Genomic DNA, 24755 nt, shown 5'->3' with positions numbered 1-24755 from the left:
GTTCTGCAGGATGTTAATTGGTATTTTGTAGAAAGTGAGTTTCATGGTCAAGTAAATCTGGGAAATACTGGACTAAGCAAAGTTAATAGGTATCTTGTGAATTATGAAGAGGGAAAACTCAAACATGCATTACATAGTTCATTCATTCATTCATTCATTCATTCACTTTGAAAAATACTGTTGTTACCAGAATGGCTCTTAGGGCACTAGCTTCTCCAAGGACTTGAAGAAAGGAAATGGCAAAAGAGAAAAGTGATATAATTGAATGGGCTGTTAATTTGTATCATTTTATACATCAAAAGCTGCCTGTAACACTTTCTTTGAAATGAAATTACTATACACTAGTAGTGTCATACCTAATATTTATTGAACATCTACTATGTTCCAGTCGTTAAATACTAAGTATTTATTATTCATCTTCTCATTTAACCCTAAAAACAACCCTATGAAGTAGGAACTATTATCACCATTTTTACGAGTGAGGAAAATGAGCATTAGAGTTATAATTCTCACATTTAGCAAATGGAAGAAGCTGGGGGCTAAACCCAACTCAATCTGATTTCTAGAGCTCAAGCTCTCTAACCACATATTATATAATAAAAAAAAAATTTTTAAAAAGCAGGCCCCCATTCATTTTTTTTTTCCTGATAATATTTTAGAAAGTGGGTTGGGGTACTTTTCTTTATGTCACTTTCACATGGCTTAAAAATACAAGGAACTACAAACCAACTAGATATTTTTAGCATTTAAGGCAGTTCTATAAATATTTATAGTGAAGTATTAGATAGTAAAAACCTGGTGGAATCAGACCATATAAACTCCTTATTAAAGAGTAAAAATGTCCTAACCTGACATATGTTTATTTTCTGAAAAGAATGGTATTTGTATTTCATAGTGCTAAAATAACATACTAATAAAAACACCTGTGATATACTGAATATAAAATTACTTTATCAAGCAATTTTTTGGACATAGAAGACTGAATTTATAACTATACAGAGCAATTCCCTATTGAGGAAAATTACTTTCAGATATAGTTATTTTAAAGAGAAATGCCTAAGCATTTCTTCTGTACATCTGAATATTGCTATGACAGCCAAATTCTGAGAATCTAGTCCTATTTGGGCATTTAAATGGAAGCTACCAGTTTTTTCAATAAACTAATAATTAAATTTTCTTCAAAAAATATCTAGTTTCCTTTTTTCAGTGGGTCAAAGTACTATAAAAAAATGACAAAAGGCATCATTTATATATGAATATCATATACTGATTATAAATTTTATACTATGAAACAAAAACCAACATCACATGTTAAAGAAAATCATAGCAAGTCACTTTAAAAGAAAAAAAAATCAGGAGTGAAATTAGAGAAAAATTTATGAAACATACATAGATCACCTCAAATTTTAAAAACTTTATATACTTAACTGAACAATTCTCTAATATTTTAATGTACATTTTTAGAACGAAAGAAATCAATATGTTTTACCTGGAGTTCTTAGGTTTAAAGCTGGAGAGTAAGTAGAAGCTAAGAAGGTAAGACTTAGGGATGACTTTTATTGTTCAGAGCTTGCATGGGGAAGCTTGAAAATCCTTGACTGAAAGCCAATCACTGAGTCCTAGTTCTGTCATGAGCTGACCGCTGCTCAGGAAAAGGAAGGCATAAAGTGATTTCTAAAATCCATTTCAGTATTAAAATTCCGTGATTCTAATCAGAGTTTACTGACTTCAAAAAACAGTACAAAGAGTACAACTCCTGTAGACAGGATAAGAAAAACCACGTCCCCAAGTCATTTAGCGCTTCTCCACCCTCGCCCCAGCACGGCAGAGCAGTATCACGGTTCCTAGCACTTTCCAGCCCGAGTTTCTTTTGGTGAGGGTTAGTGAAGGCAAGCAAAGGAAAAGAAGCAATAATCATGACACAAACAATATTAACAATGTGAGTCTTACATGAACCATAGGGCAACTTTCTCTATTCAAAAATTCTCACGCCTGGCTCTAAGTGTTGTTTTCTGTAGCAACTTCTGCTTTTTCAGATCAAGATACAGTTTCCTCAGGGATCTAGCTTTGGAACTGCCACGCTGCTTATAGGCATCAAAATTCCAGAGCTGGAAGGTACACGTAATTATTTTTAAGGGTGATTTGATAATGAGTGTAGACAGTTTGAGTAGATTCAAAGTCCTCTCCATTTTATTACTTTGGGGAAAAATGAGGGTCTCTCCTGGAAAAGGAGATGGTGGATAAATGAACTCCCTCTAGTCACGACCTCTAACTTGAGCCTGAAGGACATGCTGGTTAACAATCCCTGTGTCACAGGCTGAAGGTAACATAGCCCAACAATACGTACCATGATAGAAAGATTTAGACCCATTTCTTCTCTTCTGTTCCAGTCTCCATTTGGGCAAACGGGCCCACTGTTAAGGGGTAGAACTTCTTGGCTATGTTCTAATAGATCACCAGACCACAAGGGAGTCAGTCAGTGGGCGATTCCAAGGGAGGACGATTAAATTGATCGTCTGACAGCAGAGGAGTGCAAGAAAGTCTGGCTTCAACGCCAAAGAAAGGTGTAGCCAAGAAACACCAAGGCTGGGGACGATGCGGGGTCTGAGCTGCCTTTATTTAGTGGGGTGCTCAACAGCCCAAGAATAAACATCTATTATATACCAATGGAAGTAAGAAGAAGAGGACAATAGTTTCTGCCCTCAAGAAATGTATAATCTAATAAGTGGCAGAATATGTATACAAATATCAACCTCATATCTGAAAATTATTCACCAAAGCTTGTTTACTTCAAATCCCTTGGTTATTTATGCCTGCTGGCATTAGGAAGGACATCTAAACATACAGGAACTACTGTCCTTTCTTTCTGGCAGGCAGACTCGGTGATACTCAGGCTTCCGCAGACCCAGGTGGGAGACCCCTAACTGCTCTCCTTTGCTAATGCACAGTATGAGACTAAGTGGCTCTCAAAGCAAGCTCTCATCTCAGGAGCACAATGTTAAAATCAATGTCTAAAATACACTTCAGAAATAAAATTCCAGATTTCACTGCTTATTTTTCATTTTGTATGAAAAGTCCTTTCTTTTAGTCCCCCCCTCAATAGGATGGGGCTATCTAACATAAACAAGATCTGTATCAAAATACAGCTGTAGCTCACAATAATAAAAAGCACACAGAAGTGACATCAATCTGCACAACCGATTTAAAAAAGATGGTTAATAGCAATTATCTTAATGAACTATTTAAACAGGCAATTTCCAAAGCATTTATAATTTATTCTCACTACAATCCTGTCAGATAGGCATTAACTTCATTTGATAGATGAGGAAACTGAAACTTGGGAGGTAAAATAATTTATTCAAGATACAGTTACTGCATAAGGATCATACAATCCTGTGATCTTATTTTCCTTAACTGATCAGCTGTCAAGTCCTATATATTCTATCTTCATAATTTCTCGTTAATTAATCCCTCCTCTACATAACCACTGCAACCCCCTAGTCCAGAACCTCATTATCAACTCCATGCTTATGACTCTTTCCTAACCAGTCTCCTGGTTTTTCTACTCGTCTTGAATACGCAAGAGCTTAATATTCTGGAAGCATAATTCTGCTCACTTCTATTTCCTTGCTCAGAAACCTTCAATAAAGTCATTTCTCAGCCCGGTATTCAAATACTCTTCCCATATTGTATTCCAGTGACCCTTCTCCCAGCTTACTTCCCATTAGTATGCACTGACACCCCAAGATCTAAGCCAAATGGAAACCTATGCTTTTATTCAAAGACATTTGAATGATGTCTTTACCATCTCTCCAATTGTGCTTTGAGAAATGACTGTTCTATTCTTCCCACCGCCATCTACCCAGGATCGAATTCTGATCACTCTCTCAATACAAGGCCCAGATCAATGCTAGCTCTACCAAGAAGCTCAGCTTCTCTCTCCTCTGTGTCTTCTTTCATTTTTTCCCCAAGAAATATTTACTGATTAACTATTAAGTGCCAGACCTTGTGATAAGTCAGGGAATGCAAAAATTAACAAAAAGAACTTTTTCCTCTAAAAGCTTACAGTTAGAGAAACAAAACTACACAATAATAACACCTTATAAGTTCCTCAATCCTGGCTGGTTTGGCTCAGTGGATTGAGTGTCGGCCTGCGAGCTAAGTGTCGCTGGTTCGATCTTCCAGTCAGGGCACATCAGAGAAGGAAAACTCTGACTCCAAAAAACCTCCGCTGCCTTGCGGCATACCTCTTCAGGGGAAAGGCTAAGGGAGTAAACCCCGACAGAAAATCCGGAGCCGGAGTCCCTAAGGCGGTTTGACGTTGTAGTCAACACCGGCAACTCCTGCGGCGCACCTGAAGCCAAGCTGTATTGACTCCGTCTTTCCCTTGGACCCTTCAGCTGCGAAGAGAGGGGGGGTCTGCTGCATGGGCAACAGCAGACCCTCCATATCACCCTGCCCAGGCTCTGTAGCTTCAGCTTCACTGGAGAGGACACTCCAGCGCCATCGCAAGATGTCGATTTAACACGGGAGGAGACAGATACCGTGTCACTCCCGAGTCGGACTGCACAGCCATTCTCGGCGGTGCAGATAGACTCTTAAGAAGCTACACCATCGTCTCTCGAGACGGACGGCTGCCGACGATAAGTTCCTCAGAAAGTGGTCAACTTCCAGCTCTACTTGGGCCTGGAGGAGGACACACAAACCTGGCTTCCAAAGAGCTGCCACGTGGGCCGAGTGGGAGGAGAGGCACGAGGGCCTGCGAAGGGCCAGGGCAGAGCTCTCTGTCTCTGCTGTGGAGCTGGGGTTTTGGAGCCAGAGTTGTAGGGAGGAAAGGATGGACTTTGCATTCCTCAACTGGGAAAACCCTAACCTACCACAAAGGGCTATTTAATGAACCACAGTAAAAAACTGATTAAAGTGTTACACAAATTTACAGTATCATTTATTTACAAATAACAATGCTTCCTAACCACCTTTTGAATTTAATTGGCTATAAGAAACATACAATTAGATAGTACAAGTTTAACAGAATAATCTATAATGTTGTCAAATCTAGATTTTATGATACAGTGCTCACTCTCTATACACACACATCCCAAGAACACACATACACAACTTCCAAACGCAAATTCACACTCATGTTTAAAATGAAGTATCTTCAACAGAACTCCCTAATAATTTACCATTTTATTGTTAGCAACTTCCTAAAATTACAAAATCTGTGCTATCTCTGTTTGTAGAAACAACTTGAAGGGGATTTTCCATTCTCTCCTCAGCACCAATAAATTCACAATCTGTACACACACAGATTCCTAATAGTACTTCAGTATTTCTCTAGAAACTCAAATTGCTCAATATAATGCCAAATTGTATAGTGAATATTGTCTTAACTGTATAGATTTCTATTAAGGAACAGAGCTCGCCCTTAATAGGTACTGTCATTTAGAAACATAAAACCCAAGAGCCTAAAACAATAGGAAATAGTAGCAATAAGGAAAATAAGAGAACGAGAAATGGGCAATGGTGAGAAGGTGCAGTGATTAATTGTAAACTGGCATGAACAATAATTCGGAGAAGGGGCTTCTAGCCACGATGGTGTGAGTGGGTCACGGAATCCTGTCCTCAAAACAAGACAATAAGAAAATTGGACAAAATTGTCCAACAGTCATTTCAGGGTCCTGGAAACCCATCAAAGGCAAATAATGAACAAGAAAATTTCTTTAAAAATTACTAGAGCTTGGGGTAAGACTAAGAGGAGTCTGCAAATGTCCTGCCTGGGCGACCCTAACCCACCACCCCCTCGGCTCTGCTGCAGAGAACTTGGTTTCATCAGCACAGGGCTGGGGCCATGAAAACCAAGACTCAACTCGGGGCCTCTGGAGGAGGTAGACAGTAGAAAAGCCACAGCTTTTGTCAGCTAAAAGTGGCAAACTTAATAGAAACCTAACGGGAAATACAGTTTTTTCTAGCTTGAGGTTGTGGTCTAATTGGGATGAGTGGTAGGCCAGCCAGAAATCCAAAGGGGAAAGCCTGGAAATGAGACAATCACAGAAGGCCTGGGTCTGCTCTCCTCCCTTTCCCCACGGACTGTGAACCCACATGGATGAAGGGGAGACGCGAGAAAGAAAGAGCCAGGGAGACTTGAGATCTGGCTGAACTCTGAATGTGCTTCCCAGCCCACAAACAGATGGCAAAAGCTTCACAAGCTTGAGATGCTTCAGCACAGCCTCTGCCCAAGAGACTGGTGGACCACTCAGCTATGGAGACACAGGGGTGACTCCTAGCCAAGCCGAAAAGTAAAAATGAGAGTGAAAATCACTAGGTGGAAACATTAGTGGTTGCACACCAGAGCAGCTGAAGTCCAGGCAAATGACTGAAGTCCATTCCACAGTCTCAATTCAAGCAAATTACTTAAAACATGCACATACATATCTTATCATATGGCTTAAGGGCTGACTAGAGCTCTTCTCCTGATAATCTGAAAGAAGGCAAAAAAGATCGAAAAACTACCGATAGCTCTTTCTATGTGGAGTGCAGGACATTTTTACCTTTGAACATATACCACACAATCGCACAGACAATATGATTTCCTATAGGATAATGTATATGTGATGCATACCTATTGTTAACTTAAGACATTTCCTTTACTTTAGCATGTTGGTAGAAAGAAGTGAAGTCAAAGAGGTTTGGGGTAGGAGTCAGTAGGAGCACAGTTTGGATTTTGTTCTGAGTATGCCGAGGAACTATTCGAGTTAAGCAGGAAAACAGCATTATTTGCATTAAAAAAATAAAACAAACCCATCTTGGCTGCTATGTGGAGAACGGCAGCAGCAATACAGGAAATAAGTGATGAGGTTTGAATTCAGAGTATTGATGATGATGATAAACACCTTATATGAACTGGACTCCTTTAGATCTCCTAACAGCTGCTGGAGGTGGGTACTACAGCCTTCATTTTAAAGTGAGCAAGCCAAGGCACAGCAAGATTAAATAACTGGTCCAAGGTCATACTGCTAAGTAGGGGCCACACACATTAGGACACAAACCCACGAAATCTGGCAGAAGAGCTGAGCTCTTAGTCACATACACTATTCAGCTTTATTCTTAAGAAGAGGCTGAAGTAAGAAAACATTTTAAAGTTATGGTTGCCAAAAGCCCTGGCCAAGCAGCTACGTTGGTTAGAGTGTCGTCCCAATATGCCAAGGTTGTGGGTTTGATCTCCAGTCTGAGCACATACAAAAATCATAAATAAGTGGAACAACAAAACTGATGTTTCTCTCTCTCCCCCTTCCTTTCTCTCCAAAAATCAATAAATATAATTTTTTCAAAAAGCTATGGTTGCCAAGACTTGCTAATGGATGAAATGTAGGGACGAAGGCAATAAAGAATGAACCACAGGTTTTGCTCGAGCAACTAGATAAATCTGCAGTATAATTACACAGAGAGAGGATGTAAAGGAAGAGGAAAAGGGGTCCTGGAACCCAGGCTTCACGTACTGCAACGATTTCAAGTTGAACAGACAAAGAGGAAGCAGCAAAAGAGACTAAGAAAGAACTCCGGGTACTTGGGAGGAAAACAGGGGTGTCACAGAAGCCCAGAGACCAGTGTCTGAGGAGGGGCGCAGGCAGCGTGCAGAACGCTGCGCTGCCGGGCACCGCGTCCGAGAACGGAGGAGGGGCCAGAGACCGCGCACGAGGGAAAGAGTGCCCCCCCCGCCCCCCCAGCAGCCCCGAGTTCAGGCTCACCGGCGCGTTTCCCTTGTTACACGCCTGTTCCCCCTCCAGACTGGAAGCTGCCGGGCAGGGGCTGGGAGTCCGAATGCTAAGCCCGTATCTTCCAACTACAAGGCTTGGAGAAGAATGGAAATGGCACAAATGCTATGTGGCGCAATGTAAATGCTAAATTAATCCCAAGGGTTCCTGGTATGACAATGGAGGTGAAGCTTTCGGAGACGACACCCCCCCCCCCCCCCCATCTTGCACCTCATGACCCACGTACCGTCAGGGATCCGTTCTGTGCGCTGGGCGAGGTGCTGCTCTGCTCCCCGTGGGCTTGCGTGCCTCCATACAGGGTCAGGTTATGCTCGCTGGTCTGGCCGGCGTAGTCCTGAGTGTGCGGCACTCCGTACTCGGCGGGGATTCCGTTCTGCGGAGGCGGCGGAAACGGGATGGTGGTGAAAGGCTGAACCATTGCGTCCGGAGTTGTTGTTGGCTCCTGGTTACCCTGGAAGAAACGAGAGAGAGAAAATAAGGAGAAAGGGTGGCTTTAAACTCTCGTTCTATAATTATCTTTCAAGGTGAGTATATAAAATTCTCTGCATCCACCCTCACCGCTCAGGTAAAACATAGTGTACTGCCTCAGAACTGGGGAAAATACTGCCACACACACACACAGTCTCGTATACACATACGCACAGATGTGTGTACACACACACACACACACACACCTACCTTCGGGCAGTCAGTGGTTATTAGACAGGTCTACAACCACATTAAAGTTGACTAGTTACCAAAGGGTCAAAAATTTACCTCCAAGTTTTAAAAACTGCCGACAAATTTCTCACACAAAGGAAGTGATATGAGTGGAAGCGAGCTGGTGCCACTGGTATTTTCTTCAGGGCACTCCCTACTCCTTTAGTGATTCTTAGCGGGAAACCAATCATTTTCACTGAATTACAGTTCACAGCAACAGGCAAGAATGACATTATTAAATTAAATTCCAAAAACCAGACAACAGAGACCTCCCAATTTTAAGAGCAGAGAGTTCAGGAGAAAGTAAATTATTAAAAAATTAATCTTTGGATGTCAAGGTATAGATTTATTTAAATCTTGGCTATTAGATTAATGTTAACAATAATAATAATAACAATAATAATAATAATAAAACCTTTCCTTAAATTAGAAATATGCAAAAAGTTCCCCAGAGAAAACCACGTGAAAGAGTTTCCCGTAACGACTGCCAGCACCATCGGGTGAACAACTCCCCTCCACACGGTACCCACTCCCAGGTGCTTGCCTGGGACCCAGTGTGATATCTGAAACATTGATAAAGAATATGCAGGAACTAGTGCAAATTATTTGAAGCCATTTTGGTTCCATAGTCCTTCTCTTATTTCTGCTTTTTAAGTTCACTCAAAACACAGGTTTAAATCTTTACGTAACAGATTTGGCAAAGCCCTCCCTTCTCAACAACTCACCACCTGACCTATTTTATTCCATAAAAAGCAAAGCTACTGTTTTACTGCAGATGTGTAAGTCTGCCATCTTGAGCCACTGTCCTGGAAGGTGCTGGCAGAGACGGCTTCAAATCACTGGGTTTATATCACTTGGTTTTCTCCTAGTCATGAGCATCACTTCCTCCAAATAAGAAATTCTTTTCTCTTTCAGCTCCCAATTATCCTTCTTTTCCCTCAATTCAAGAAGGGAGTCTCTATCCACTGACAGCTGCAGGAAATTAAACTTTCAGCAGCATTTTCTAAACCTCATGCCAGACTTTCAACATTAACTTGATGACCATTAAAACTCATACTTACCTCAAGCAAAATGCACTCAAGCTACAGAGAGATCTCACACTATTTTTAAAGAAAGGTCAGCCATCATTACTACAATCAGTTATTCTGCATAAAAAAGGAAAAAAAATCTAGAAAGGCTATTATAAATGGAGAAACATGTGATCGTGGATTGGAAAGCTTGATATTCTTAAGATGATCATGTTCCCAAAACTCCACAAACCAAGTAAAAAACTCAGCATGTATTTTTGCAGAAATTGATAAGCTACTATTAAAATTTATATAAAAATACAAAGGGCCTAGAATAGCCAAAACAATTTTGGGGTACCAGGGCAATGCTCTAACCAACTGAGCTACCCAGCCAGGGAGTCAAAACAATTTTGAAAAATAACAAATATTGGAGGACTTACGCTACCTGATTACAAGGCCTATTATAAAGCGACAGTAATCAAAACAGTGTGGTACTGGCTTCAAGGCAGACAAGTAGATGAGTGAGACAGAAAATAAACCAGAGACAGATACATGCGTATACATCAATATTAAGCCCCAAATCAATTCAATGCAGGAAAGGAAAGCTTTTCTTGAAAAAATTGAATACTCAAGGGAAATAAAATGAGCCACAACTCTTACCCCATATATGCAAAAGTAATGTAAGAGCTAAAACTGTCAAACTTTTAGAAATAAAAAAAAAAAAAAGAAAATCTATACAACTTCATAATAAACAAAGACTCCTTGGGACATAAACAGTAAGAACTATTAAAGTTAATAAACAGGACTTCATAAAAGTTAAACACCTTCTGCTCCCTTGAAAGACACCATTAAGATAGTAAAAAGACAAGTCAGAGACTAGGAGACAGTATTCATAACACAGATGTGTGACAAAGGACTGTAAAGAACTGTTACAACTCTTAATGAAGGCAAAATATTTTTTAAAAATGGGCTAAAGACTTCAAAAGACAACTTCCCACAAAAAGATATACCAACAGGCAGAAAATACATGAATGGGAGGCTCAACAACACATCATCAGGGATATGAAATTAAAATCAAATGAGACACCGTTTTACACTAGAATGGCTAAAAACCTTAAACACCAAATGTTGACAACAATGTGGAACAACAAGAACTTTCATACATTGCTTACCAAAAGATAAAATGGCACATCCACTCTATAGGACTGTTTTGCAATTTTACTTTTTTATAAAGTTAAAATACTACCTACAAATACCCAAAAGAAATAAAAGCATATGTATACAAAAACACTTGTACAAGAACGGTCATGGAAGCCTTAATCAGAATAGCTCCAAAATAAGACTATACTGAAATCAACAGGAAACAGATAAACAAACTGTGGTCTTCATAAAATGGAACGCTGCACACACACACACACACAAAACAGAATGAACTAACATCATGAATGAATTTTAACATTACTTTTAATGAAAGAAAGCAGACACAAAATATACATACTGTATAAATTCCACTCATATAAAATATAAGAATAGCAAGAGAAGAAAAAACTAATCTGTGCGTAACAAATAAGAAAGTAGTTGTCTCTTTTTGTGTGTGTGGAGGGTGTTGATGAAAATTTGGAACAGTCTAGAATGATGGAAATGTTATATATTTCATTATAGGTGGTGCTGTCAAATTGTTAAAATTCATTAAAATGAATGCTTGGTAAATACGTTGTTATGTTAATTGTAACAAAAAATAAGACAATAAAAGTTATCAGCAACCAAGTGCTGAAAAACTGTGAAATACCTGTCATTACTTTTTAACATCAGAAGATAATTAAACCCATCACTATTAATACTAATATACACAATAAGACAATAACAATGAAATGGATATAAAAATAATAGAGACAAGTTATTCTGACAAATATGGCTATATACTTAGAAAAGCCAAAAGAATTAACTACAGACTAGTAGATCTAATATTTAAAAAGTCAGATTTATACATAACTATTTTAAAACCAGCAGTAACCAGTTATTCAAAAGAGTAACAAAATTTATCTTATAATGTAAAATATACAATATATAATATAAAACAAGACCCAAATAAATAGAATGTATTTTGTTTCTGGAGGAATACTTAATATAATAATGTTAATCCTTTCCAAAATAAAATGTATACCTATGACATTTCCAATCAGAAGCAAATATGTATGGGGAAGGAAACAGAACTAAATACTTTTCTAAATTGTATATGAAAAACCACTAGGAAAGTTTGAAAAAGGAAAAATTATGAAACGGGGTATGCTCTATCATGTACTAAAACTTGCCATGAAACTACTGTGATTAAATAGTAAGAATATACAAAGGGATTAATAAAACAATGATAATCCTAAAACAGATTCAAGTTTATAAAGAAACTTAAGATAAACATGGCATTTCAATTCAGCGGTGATGGTGGCGGGGCGGGGTGGGGGGTTTAACACATGGTATTTGTAAAATTTGGGTAACTACCAGAAAGAAAATAAAATGAGCCCCTCAGCTTATAGTCCATATCAAAAAAATTCCAGAAGGAATAAAATATAATGTAACAACTAAAACTATAAAAATACAAAAAATAAAAATAAAAAATTAAAAACACTTATAAGTGGCGTCTGGAGAATTCTTACGCGAGCCAGGAAACCTAGAAACCAGAAAGAAAAAAAATGACAGATATGGCTATGAGTTAGGAAGAAAAGAAGAGAGGGAGGGGAAAAAGAAGGGAGAAATGAACCTCAAAGTCAAAAGTAAAGCCAACTGGGGGAAGATACTTTCAACAGGTCAGACAGACACAATGGGCTTTATCATCACTACTGCAAGAGTAAGTTAACAAACTGAAAGAAACAACAGAAAAAGAGGCAAACTGAGTAATTCACAGAAAATGAAATACAAATGGCTGATATGATAAACATGCTCAATCGCACTAACAAATGGAAATACTGTACATATTCACAGCAAAATAAGTTCAATTTTTAGTCACTAAACCAACAAAAAATTTAAAATTTTCACTGAGGTGTAACTGGTATACAATAAACTGCATCTGTTTATAGTGCAGAATTTGGTCAGACTGACATATGTACACACATGAAATCATTACCACAATCAAAATAGTAAACACAACTACTCAAAACCCCCAAGTTCCCTTGTACTCCTAATAATAAGCATATATTACTTTTGAAATAAAGCCTACAATGTATTTTTTAATATAAGAGAATGAAAAAAATAATAAGTCAATATACCGAAGCACTAAATTACGGCGCTATTAAGCAAATGATGACATTACCTACAGATAATCATAACAATCATTTCAGTTACGCAGCATCAACATTCAGCAGCCTCCACTGTCAAAGAATCATTTCCACATGGTACTAAGGTTTGCTTTACATAAAAATCTTCCCTTTGTTTAGTTCTTAGAAATTATGCTATGAAAACCTTATATTTTTATCAATAATTTTTCAGGGAAAAAGTCTATCTTTGTTACTCATCCCTGTACACATTTTTTTTTTCATTATCTTAAGGTTGAGGTACTGTAGATGATTTCTCTGTAGCTGGGCATCCTAAGAGGAAAATAAAATAATTCTCTCCCTCTCCTTCAAATTATTCAGTGCTATGTCTCTGTTGACATCCCACTCCCCAGCCCCCGCTAGGAAGGACACTGCAGCAGCCCTCTGAAAATTTCCCCAAGTATACATTATTATTATCATGCTAAAAATGTTAAATGGTTCCTGATTTCTATTAAGTTTCCAGATCATATTTCAGAGTTAGAAGTTCAAGAAGAGATGTACTAGAGCCCCCAGGAAACTATGAGATAACAGTTCACATGATTATTTCCAGGCAAAAATTTACCTCTGTATTTGTATGAAAATGTTTTTAATACCAAAGGCTTAAAATAAGCAGCTTAAGTGTCTCTTATCTGAGAAAATAAACTACTAACTACAGCCCTACTGAGGGTCCACAACTGTGGAGGCGCTGAAGACATCACAGCAAGGTCAGAAATACGCCTCTCAGGGAGGACCAGTCACATTAGGGAGGGAGATATTGCAAATATGCACAACTTTAATACAATTCAGAGCCACAGGTGTGAGTACTGACTTGGTGACACAAAGGTTCACTATTCCCTCCTAAATACATTGTGAACTCCTCTAGACCCTCCCTCACCTGGACTAGCAGCTCACATGTACTGAATGCTCAGGATGTTTCCGGCAATACACTAAGCATATTAATTCATTAAATTCCACAACCCTATAAAGTAGGTATTCCCATTTTTCTCCCTTTACAGATAAGAAAACCGACAATTTAAAAGGTTAACTATCTTATAAAAAACCATCCAGCTGCCCTGGCTGCTGTGGCTCAGTGGATTGAGTGTTGGCCTGCGAGCCAAGTGTCACTGGTTCGATTCCCAGTCAGGGCACATGACTAGGTTGCAGGTCAGGTCCCCAGTTAGGGGCGTGAGTGAGAGGCAACCACACAGTGATGTTTCTCTCCCTCTCTTTCTCCTTTCCCCTCTCTCTGAAAATAAACAAATAAATAAGTAAAATTATTTAAAAAAAAAACAAAAAACACTCAGCTAATAATTGGCATGAGAAGACTCAAATCCAAATCCAAGCCAGATCTAAAGTCAGTGTCCCATGTGGCACGTCCAGTGGGGTGTTCAACCAACTTCCCCCCAGTCATATCAATACATAACCCCCAACTCTAATACTGCGTTGCAATGAATCTAGACTATTCCATATTCCCGTATGCTTTCCCAAACACAGCCAGACTGCTCCAGCAGGCTGCACCCTCTATCAAGCATATTCATGTATAAAGAAAAACTCAGCTGGCCCTATTGGATCAACTCCAACAACCGCTCTCCATGAAGCTGGCCCTAGAAAGGAAGTGTGGTAGAAAGCAGGGGTCCGCACTTTTTCTGTGAAGGGAGGGCCACATTGTAATGTTTTACGCCTTGCAGGCCATGTGGTCTCTGATGCAACTCCTCAACTCTGCTATCATAACACAGAGGCAGCCACAGATGTCTTTTTGCTTCAAATTTCACGTAGTCACTAACCAAGGTGACACACTATTATATATGGTCTTTTGGTGTACAATGTGAAATGCGCTAAATGCTTTAATTCTACATTCAAATAGACTTTTGCAGTACACGGTTGCCATCTGACAGGAAAAGTGTACAATCCGAGGCCCAGTCTCCGCCCCTTTATCGGCCTAGTCCTTCACCCCCAGCAATCTCAGAACTTCAATCACAGGTGACTTCTACGTAGGGTTTAGGTCTAACCATGTCCTTCCAAGCTTTCATCGAGGCTAAAGCGAAGGGACCAAAGAGCACGAGCCTGAAAGACCCGCCTGAGTTTAAATCCTAAATATGCATCTTACTAGATACGGATGAACTACTTACTTAAGCCTTTCCAGCCTGTTTCTTCACCTGCAAAAAGGATTATTTACTTCAGAGAGGGCTGTTGTGAGGATTAAATGAAAGCAAGGGAAACTCATTAATATGGCACAAGCCATCCTAATTAATTGGGGTTTCCCCCCTTGGTTCCAAACCTTCCGGCTCAGACTGGATCCTTCCACCCGCAGTGTCCCCTAACATTACAAACTCTGTTATGTCTAAAAAGTAAATTTATTACCTTCTGATTTCTGCTGACCGAGTGAACCATTTTTTCCAGTCAACCAGACTGCAAACTTCTCCCGTATCCTTTATGGTGTTTTGCTCTCTCTATTGCTCAGGGTAAATGAGTCTGCTTCATTACTGCTTCTTAAGCATAGTCTCTCTTGCTACTTAATTATTCTGAGTATTACCTAAAGCAATTATTTCCTGACATTTAAGCATCTACAGCTAGTTGTAGGAGAGACAGAAGACCCAAGGGCTAAAAACAAGACTTTGCTTTTGTAAGGCCAAGTTTAAAAGGTGAGAAAAAGGCATGTAAACGAATAAATACATCGGTGTCATTTAATAAAGCTAAGTATAAAGTGCTATGGCACACAGAATGTAACTGTCTTCGTTTCTCTATAATAATTAAAGTCTGTGTAATCTTGGAGAGATGGATATTGTTGTCTGGAACTTCCCATTTATTTTTCAATTTCATTCTAACATTTTTAGTTTCATAGCCCTGCATTTCACTTATGTATCTAATCAGCTCTTGTACTGCTTCCAATTAACAGGTTGCAAATCCCATCTTAAGAGAAAAGTTTCCCAATTCCTGTGTGACATCTATGATCAGAAGGGATCACCAACAGAAACAGAAATTTTATTCGCACTATCATAAAAAGAACCACTTTGCTATGTAGATAGAGCACCTTCTCACCAGTCCACCGCTACTGCCAATGTCACTAATAATTTTCCTAATGCTGTAGATAAACAGAAATTAATTCTCTAGGTTTGTAACAGAAAAGACATATTTTTGCCTTTAAGCATTTTATAAATGATGTCATTTTTATCCCTTGGGATTTGCTTCGATAGGTTCAGATGTCAAATTCTGCCTGTCTGCAGGAGAGTTTACAGATGCCCAAGGTTGGCAGTGCCTAAGGGAAGGCCTATCAGCTCTCGTACCAAAAGCAGTAAATCCTGTCATTCTTCTCAGCTCTCCTACTAAAAGCAGTGATTTCTGCCCAGATTATCGGTGATCAAAGGGGAAAAAAAGAGCAATATAACTGTTATCGCAGAGATAAGAAGAGAACATTGGATTTAAGATGATCTAAAATCGGTTAAACAATCTTAAAAAACTGTAGAAGAAAACCCAGAGAAATAAAACAAATGAATAAACATATGCAAAGACAAAACAATGCCTGCTTACTAGACACAAAGTGAAATTCATTCTAGAGTTTTCGTTTACCTACACATTTAAATAGCAAAAGTAAGCTATATAAATATATTTTTCCTCTCACAGTGAATATAAATTATACCTGTAAGATGCTGGACAATCTATAGGTAAATTAGAAATTGGGAGGAAAAACCTCTACACGAAGTTTCCTTTAGTCTCCAATTCTTATGTTCAGGTTGAATTCCAACAGTTCATTTTTCCTTTGGTTGTCTGTAACTTAGTTGATTGCTAGGATCTCAAGGAAGCTCACAAAAATAGATTTAATGATGATAGTGATAAAAATCCAACCACCAACTGAAACATTAACTTTAAGGACAAGTATTGTCTGACTCCAGGAAAACAGTCCAGAGACATCTATTCCTGCTGCAGTCTGAACGATTAAGATCACTAACCACATGCAATATGGACCTATTTCCACCAGGCCCAGCCCTTGACACCCACAAAATCATCTTTCATCTGGTTTCTCGAGTACAGAGTTTCCAATATCTTACTGGTCCTTAGGTCCTTTCTCCACAGAGCATGATTTGGTGAGTTGAAGTAGGGTCCTGGTACTCCAGGTATAGAAGGCTTGGGTACCATGATGGGAAATACTGCTTTAAGGCTTTTGGCGTGGCGGGTAGGAGAGAATTAGGGTGGTGGCAGGTGCCTCCAAAAATGCCCTGAGGCATCTGTACTTCCAGGAGGACAGAGATTAGGGAAGGAATAGGTTATGAGAGGAAGGTAACAGTGGCAAGTTCCCTGAAAGTGGAGGACTGCCTTCTTATATGGAGCGCACAGACGAAACGCAAGCCTAACACAGGGTCCTTTTAGCATGGGTAGAACTGAAAAACTAGGACCCAAAGCAGGAGCGCGCTACAGCCATGCGGAGGGGAGATGCAGTGTGGGAGAGAGCTAAGTGCAATCTTGAGCACTTGCAAACAGACAATAAATACAAATAAATGAGGAAATACAATATACTTAGAATAAAAATAACTACAGGATCTGATACATGCAAGTCTAAGGACAGGTCTAGGCTTGGTCAACAATACAACAAACTTGACAGCAAATCCTGTCTTCAGCACACACACACCCCTACCTCTTTCAAACTGCTCAGAAAAACGCCAGCCTGATCTCTCCCCTGAGGCTGAGTTTTGTCATCTCAAAGCAATGAATATTTAAACAGAAAAATAAATATTTCAGAACAAAGTCATTCAAACCAATAGTCTAGTAGGTTAAAAATGATGAACCCTGTAATAGTTTTAATGTCTCCAACCTCGTAAAAGCTCTTTCAGCCGTATCTCCTCACAGCAGTATTTAGAACCTCAAATGTCCACGAACCATGCCTTCTACTGGCAATGAGACAAGAGATACTCTGGGTCAGCTCCCTGCTCCCTTGAAAACGGAGGACCGGACACACGATGAATGATTGGTTGTCTAGTCTATTCTATGTAATTGTTAATTTACACAATGCAGAAATGATTATCCTTTTTCTCAACCTAATTTACTTTTCAATTTAATTTATTCTTTATTTTGTCTTCATGAACAATTAAGGGAGCATTTTCTACATGTTAAACTGAGATATCCTTGAACATAAGATTTCACAGCACGAGTCCAGGTGACTATGAGGGTATATTTACAGAAGTTGAGTGCAATGAAACAAGGAAGGCTTTAGCAGAGAGGACGTAGCAGGAGACCCGAGGCTGGGCTGCTTTAGCTCAGTGGGAAGTCAGAGGAAAGGGGGCTCTGGGGACAGGTTCAGGGGCTTAGCTACCGCAGCCCACTGCCTTAGAGTTTCGGAGACAGGTGCCTGTGAAGAGAGCAGTGGGGGAAGACGAAGGGAATGGCCTGGGCTGCTCCCCCGAGGGAGATGCCAGAGGAAGGTTTCTGTAGTATATTCATCAGTTCTCCAGGTGTGCCCTTTTAGGGCCATGGTCTCCCCTGATGGGTCAGTGACAGGGTCTCTGGTCACTGCAGCTGGTCTGGTCACTGCCCGTCTGGTTTTGCTGCTTTTCTGGGCCTGGAACTGAAACACAACTGAGGCCTAAGCGTCATCTCCAGGGAGGAAAGACCAGGGGAGGAGAGGTTACCCTGGAGGCAAGGTCCTTGTTTTCCCCCCTGACAGGCACTCTGGGGGTGGGTGGGGGGACCTTCCACCCTGGTGACCATCTGCATCCGGCTGTAAATCGCCCGACCATTGTGTTCTGCTGTCTCAGTTTCCCTATTCCACAAAAATTTCCCCTATACCCACCCCAGAACATAACTGTATTTTGTCTGAACCACAGTTCCATGATGGTTGATTTCACAAGTAAAGCCCTAAGTGGATCAGGATCTGAATCATATACTTCCTCCCCAAATGATACAATGTCATAGAGGCTCTTGAGAAAATGCTTGCTAAATTGAATTAACCAGGTAGTTAAATACCTTGCTTCTAAAGTACAAAGTCCATAAAAATGATAGGAACCTTTCTCTCAACAGTTTTAGGAACTCTGCAGGACGTTTACCACAATATAATCATTCACAGATATTTACCACAGAAAATGAGTTATTACAGTTCTATTAAATACGTACATTGATTGAAAGGCTGCGTGTGACAGTTCACAGTATGTACTGTGAAAAGTGGAAAAGTAAGTGTCATTGCTTTCATCAACTCTCATCCAAAAGAATCTTTCTTTTAATAATTCTCCTTTCTTCTAACTTAACCTCAACATAATCAATTTTTCCAGCAGCTGCTAGGATGATATTTCTAATAAAGTCTAACTCAGATTTTGTTAATTAATTCTCTTCTTAAAATCCTAGGGTCCTCAATGTCCACTGTCTCAAGTTCAAACACGTCTGTCTGTGTGGAAGTCATGTCCCTTGCTTACTTCATCTACTCAGCCTCAATTCTTGCCATCAATTGTTTGCTGAATACCTATCATGTGTTAGACACTTGATTCTAGATGTTGCAGAAACAACAGTGCCCCAAAAGACAAAGTTCCTGTCCTTCTGGAGTTTGCGCTCTAGTGGCAAGGGACAAATAATAAACAGGCAAGCAAAGCAAGAACCAGATGGTGTGCTGTGGAGAAAAATAAAACAAGAAAGGTGATACATGAGTACAGGGGTTGGAGGGATACAGGACCACTATTTGATACAGGGTGGCGGTGGCTGGTAACATTTGAGCAGACACCTGAAGAAATTCAGGGAGTGCCTTAGCTGGTATGTCTCAGTGGACTTTTTGGCCAACCCAAATGTGGCCCCTTTTTGTCCACACATGACATGCGACTTTGGACTACAGCAGGGACAGAGGGACGTAATTAGGGCATCAGTATTAGAGACAACCCAAAGGTAGAACCAGCGGAGCCTGGTAATGGGCATGGGGGAGGAGTAGCCCCCTACTAGATTTCGGAGTAAGGCAAGAGAGGGTTGGGACTAGAGAGAGGATCAAGTCTAGAAGTCCCGTTTCCATTTTCTCACAAAAGGCCAGCCTGGAATAAACTACTAATTAGATTTTATCTTTCAATATTTGAGGTTCACTTTTTAAAAAATGCATTATAAAATACTTGGATATTTATTTCTAGGGTGTTTTTGGTAACCAATTTTCCCTTTACAATTTAATTATTTAAGTAAAATTTAATACATGTAAATGATAGTAACTCCAATGGGTAATTACAGAAGAGCTTATGATAAAAAGCAGAGGTCTCCTGCCCTTCCCTTAGTCCACCCTCTTGGGAGTGACGCTTTTCTAATAGTTTCTTAAAAGGTGGAGACTCTTAAGGCCAGAGGCCGCCAGAAAGGGTTACCGACTCCTCGGCAATGCGCAGGAGTTGAGTTATCCCCTGTATAACGGACACAGAATCGCTGTCTTCTGCCCCTCCCTCACTCCTGCGCTGACCCCAGAGCCTCTCCGGGGCCCTGCTGGGCAGGCTGGTGTCCACACCACTAGCAGCCTCTCGGGGCTGTTGCGCTTTAGCTTCTCCGTTTCGTCCATCAGCTGGTTCCCATTTGCATTTAACTTTCCAAAACTGTATTTAACTCTTTTATTAGTAATACTGTCCTTCACCCTTTTCTGCCTGCTGTTACAGGGTTATTTCTTCTTGTACTTCTATATTGCTATTTTGGTGTCACTCTCACAAGTGACAAGCGGAAGTATCTGTCATCTTGATCCAGAAGTCATGACTTTCTGCAAAACATTTCAACCTGAAGTAAGCTCCAGAATTCTAGGTTCCTTTATATTTCTGAGGAAAGATATGAGTTAATAAATGTCTGTTTCTTTAAAATCACCCTTTAACAACACTAAGACTTATTAAAAGCAAATTAGAGAAGCTTAAAGGAAAATGAAAAGTGTTTACTATAATTCTTGAAACAGCCCTTGCACTTAACACTTTAATAAATTAAATACCATCTACAAGTATATAGTATTCCCTCACTTATCACGGGTATTACGTTCTAGATCGCACCCCGCCCCCCACAATAGGTGAAAATCCACAAAGTAGGAACCTTACATTTATTTTAGTATTTATATATATTTTAAGGCTTTATCAACCCTTCCCATACACTTACAAACCGTTCCCAGTCCCTTATTAACCTTTTCCACACTTCCATAAACACTACTTATGTTCTTAACATATTCTTAAACCTACGTAACTTTAACAACATACGTATACAGTACTGCAAAAATTCCGCGATACAGCAAAAAATCTGTGATAAATAATTAAATATAATATTTTTAAAAATCCTGTGATACAGCGAGGCCGCGATAAGTGAACCGGATATAGAGAGGGACTACTGTATCCACCATTATGTGTTAAATATTATTCTAAGTCCTGACAAATACAAGACTTTCAAGGGTCTAATCACTCATAGAAAATAGAGAACAAAACAAAAATCAAGTATTTACCAATCAGAATGCCTAACTCTTTGCATCCCTCCTCCTTCATGAATATAACTGTGCCAAGATCAGAATGCAGTCTAAAAGGAAGAAAACATTTCCCCTTACCCCATGACTGCCAACACATGGATCGATAAGGCCTGCCATGGACTCTGAGCCTTCAGGCAGGAATGGCAATGAAATAGAAACTAGCAACTGCAGCATGCAATCCTTTCTCACAATGAGGCAAATAAGCCCAGGAAAGAAATGAAGAGTCCTATGTTGAGAGAAGTCATCGAGAAGCTATCAAAAAGAAGTTATTATGGAGCAGGAAAACCTGTCTCAGAGTAAGGGAGGATATTCAACTTGAGAAACGCGGCATGCAGAAAAACTAAGGATGGAGACTAAAACCAGCTCCTAAAGCATCAAAAGAAGCTGCCTATTCTTTAATGGTTGCTTAGTAATGAAGCATTCCTGGATTTCACTCCGCATTTCCTATCTTTCCTCGTCAAGTTAAATTCTCAAAAACAAAGACAAAACATCTTCAAGCATACTCAAAAAATAAAAATCAACTCAAAACTATCAACAACTGAATCTAAAAACAAAAACAAAATCCAACTAATAAGCAAACAACCAGAATAGGAGCAGAATCATAGGCCTGAGGATCATCTGGAGGGTTATCAGCTGGGAGGGGGGAAGGGGGAGAAATGGGGAAATGGTGCAGGGACTAAGAAGCATAATTGGTTGGTACAAAGTAGACTGGGGGAAGTTAAGAATAACACAGCAAAGGGTGAAGCCAAAGAACTTATATACACAACCCATGGATATGAACTAAGTGGGGTGGGATTGCTGGAGGGAAGGGGGTACTGGGCAGAGGGGAGCAAAGGGAAAAAAAATGGGACTACTGTAAGAACATAAATCAATAAACTATAAAAAAATCAAGAAAATTCCTTCTTTTCACTTAAAATCTTTCATATCTAGAATCTCATTATTACTATATCACATTAACTAGACTACCTTCATTCAAGAATAATTTTCTAGCGAAGAATGACCAAGATACATGATTTTTACTCATTTGAAGATCTTCCCTTTTAGGAATGAGTAGCATATAAACTTGATATTTAAACATGTTTTGTTAAAAGCCTGAACTTCCTAGGAGGATGTTCAGAAGGTAGAAATAACAGCAGACAGCAATTATGGAAAAATGGATTCTAGCTCTAGTTCCAGCATTATTTTGCCCCATGACCTTGGACAACTTCACTTTCAGGATCTGTATCCTGATTTGTAAAATAAAGACCACCGTAGCTTTAAGAACCTACGTGAGGAGCAGAATACAATAAAAAAGAATAAATGTGAGGTATATTACCACGTGAAACTAAGTATTTTCTTCTGCAACAGAGTCAATCAACGAAGTGCCACTAGTATCTGTTCCCCTCTGAAAAGGGGCTAAGGGCTCCTCTAAACAGCCAATACCTGGATTTCTCTCTTACCCTGCACAAATGTTCCTGTACAAAAGACTAAACCATCAAGATGTAAAACCTCTGTACTGAGATAAAACTGCAGAAAACTCAAGTTATGTACAGAATAGTCAAGTCGATCAATTCTACACTTACCCCAGAGGAACCTAAGGCTCTAGGGAAATTAGCAGACATTTCTAAAGGTTTTGGCTACAGATAAGTTACAGACATTTTTCTCATGTTAAATAAATATTATGGCCTGTATTATTATTATTATAATACTTAATGCAATGGTTATAATCTCCCCCGTGCAAAGGGGAGAAATAACATAAACTTGGAAATAAGACAAATGTGGGTTCAAACCCAGGCACTTACCCTCTCAATGCCTTATTTTTAAAATCTGTATAACGAGGAGGATAGCTACCTAATGGATTATCCATTAAGAACACAAAATCGTTTGCTTCTGGCTTTAAAGAAAAAGTGGTAGAGATAATAATCATCATTATTGTGAAGAAAAAAGAAAAAAGGCAAGACATACAGTATCCACATGTGTGTGTGTGTGTGTGTGTGTGTGAATTCAACAATATAAGACCTAACAGCTGAGTTACAACCTTAAAGTCCTTTGCATTCTTTTCCATATAAACAGTCACATCAATACAAACACGGGGGGAAAGCCACATTTTATTACTAAAGGCTTTATATAAAACATAGGCTAAGTGAAATTAAACCAAACAAAACACAGTCTCGGTTTCTCAAAAATGTATCCTGGTTCTGCAACAAAGTTTAATTCGTATGCTTGGATGAACTTTTGATTGCAGTTGCTATGCTAGGAAACATGAACTTTATTTTCCCCGTGATCTTGCCTACGTATTTTATTAAAGAACTGTTTTTACCTCTAACCCGACCAGTCCTAGACTCTCTGAAACTACTCTGCCGCTGAATCCCGCTGAATGCTCAGGAGCCTGGTCCCAGCCGCAGACGACGTCTTGCATAAAACTGACACACGACGCGCCGTCGCCTTCCCTCTCGCCCTTCCGCCTCAGCCAGTCTTCCTGAACCAAGTCCTCCTCACCTGAGCTTCTAACGGTGCTTCACTGACATTATATTCATGTAATTCACCACATTCCACCTTGTATTTTAAATATTTATGCATCTTATGCATTCAACTCACTGAAATTACTGTTCAACTGACTTTTCATTTGTAAATTAGAAAGACAGTAAATGAGATACCACTTAATTTTCATTTAAAAATAAGTGGTCTCACTTCTGCTTCCAATCAAGAGAAAGCACAAGGACCATTTGGGCTTGCCATTTCAAACAACTAAAAATCAGGAAAATAATACATGAAGCAAGAGCACTCAAGGCAATGCATAGTATACAAGGAATGAGTGATTCCTGAGACAGAGACAACCAAGGGGAGCATAGTATACAAGGAATGAGTGATTCCTGAGACAGAGACAACCAAGGGGAGCTTTATAACTGCCTGGCTGGAGGAAGTTTCTGGCTGTGACACAGAGAGGGCAAAGCCAGGCCTAGAACCTTGGTGGTCTCCATGAGTCGAGGAAATCAAGCTAGGAGTCTAGAGAAGCCGAGACAGCTCCAGTTCCCAGGAAAGGTTCTGCAGAAGAGAACGCTGCGCAGAGAGGACGCCCCTGGAGTACCCAGTTAAGTGGTGATCACAGGGACACGAGGAACTACTGAGCCTGGAGAAAGGACCACCTGGCAGAGCTGGAGGGAACAGCGCTAGGAGCTCACCCAGCGCCAGGAACAGGGCCTGTTCTCAATGAGGGTGGAAAATTTAAGGATCATCAGTTAAGGTACTAAGAAGAATCTTGTCTCAACAGCAGGGAAAAATTAACCAGAGACCAAAGAGACCTCTGGTCACACCTAACAAACTTAAAAGATGAGACCTAAGAGGATCAAATATTTCTATGAAAATCAGCTCAGGAGTATTTAGAGAAATTAAAAAATACCTAGCATCCTACAAGGTAGTATTCACAATGTTTGGTAACCAATCAAAAATTATCAGGCATACATGCCCTAGCCCACGTGGCTCAGCTGGTTGGAGCATCCCATAACCGTGCGGGTTCACTCCCTGGTCTGGGCACATACAGGAGGCAATCAATTGATGTTTCTCTCTCTCCTGTCCTCTT

At 39.7% G+C, this 24755-nt stretch overlaps 1 protein-coding gene across 19 annotated transcripts in view; it reads right to left on the bottom strand.

Moving 5' to 3' along the window:
- Nucleotides 1-24755, bottom strand: part of RBFOX2 (RNA binding fox-1 homolog 2) — a 248305-nt gene that overhangs the window by 42696 nt on the left and 180854 nt on the right. For all 19 annotated transcript variants that reach the window (XR_016510420.1, XM_090272516.1, XM_090272521.1 and 16 more), the window contains one exon: nt 8002-8226. Coding sequence is in view for 18 of the 19 variants with exons in the window: in XM_090272516.1 (XP_090128642.1) it covers nt 8002-8226 (225 nt within the window). In the remaining variant the exon portion in view is untranslated. The remainder of the gene's footprint in view (nt 1-8001; nt 8227-24755) is intronic.

The sequence above is a fragment of the Furipterus horrens genome, unplaced genomic scaffold (assembly GCF_987537825.1).
Source record: "Furipterus horrens unplaced genomic scaffold, mFurHor1.1.pri manual_scaffold_4, whole genome shotgun sequence".
Taxonomy (NCBI): Eukaryota; Metazoa; Chordata; class Mammalia; order Chiroptera; family Furipteridae; genus Furipterus; species Furipterus horrens.
The sequence above is the reverse complement of the archived record's forward strand: the minus strand, read 5'-3'. Positions and strand labels throughout refer to the sequence as shown.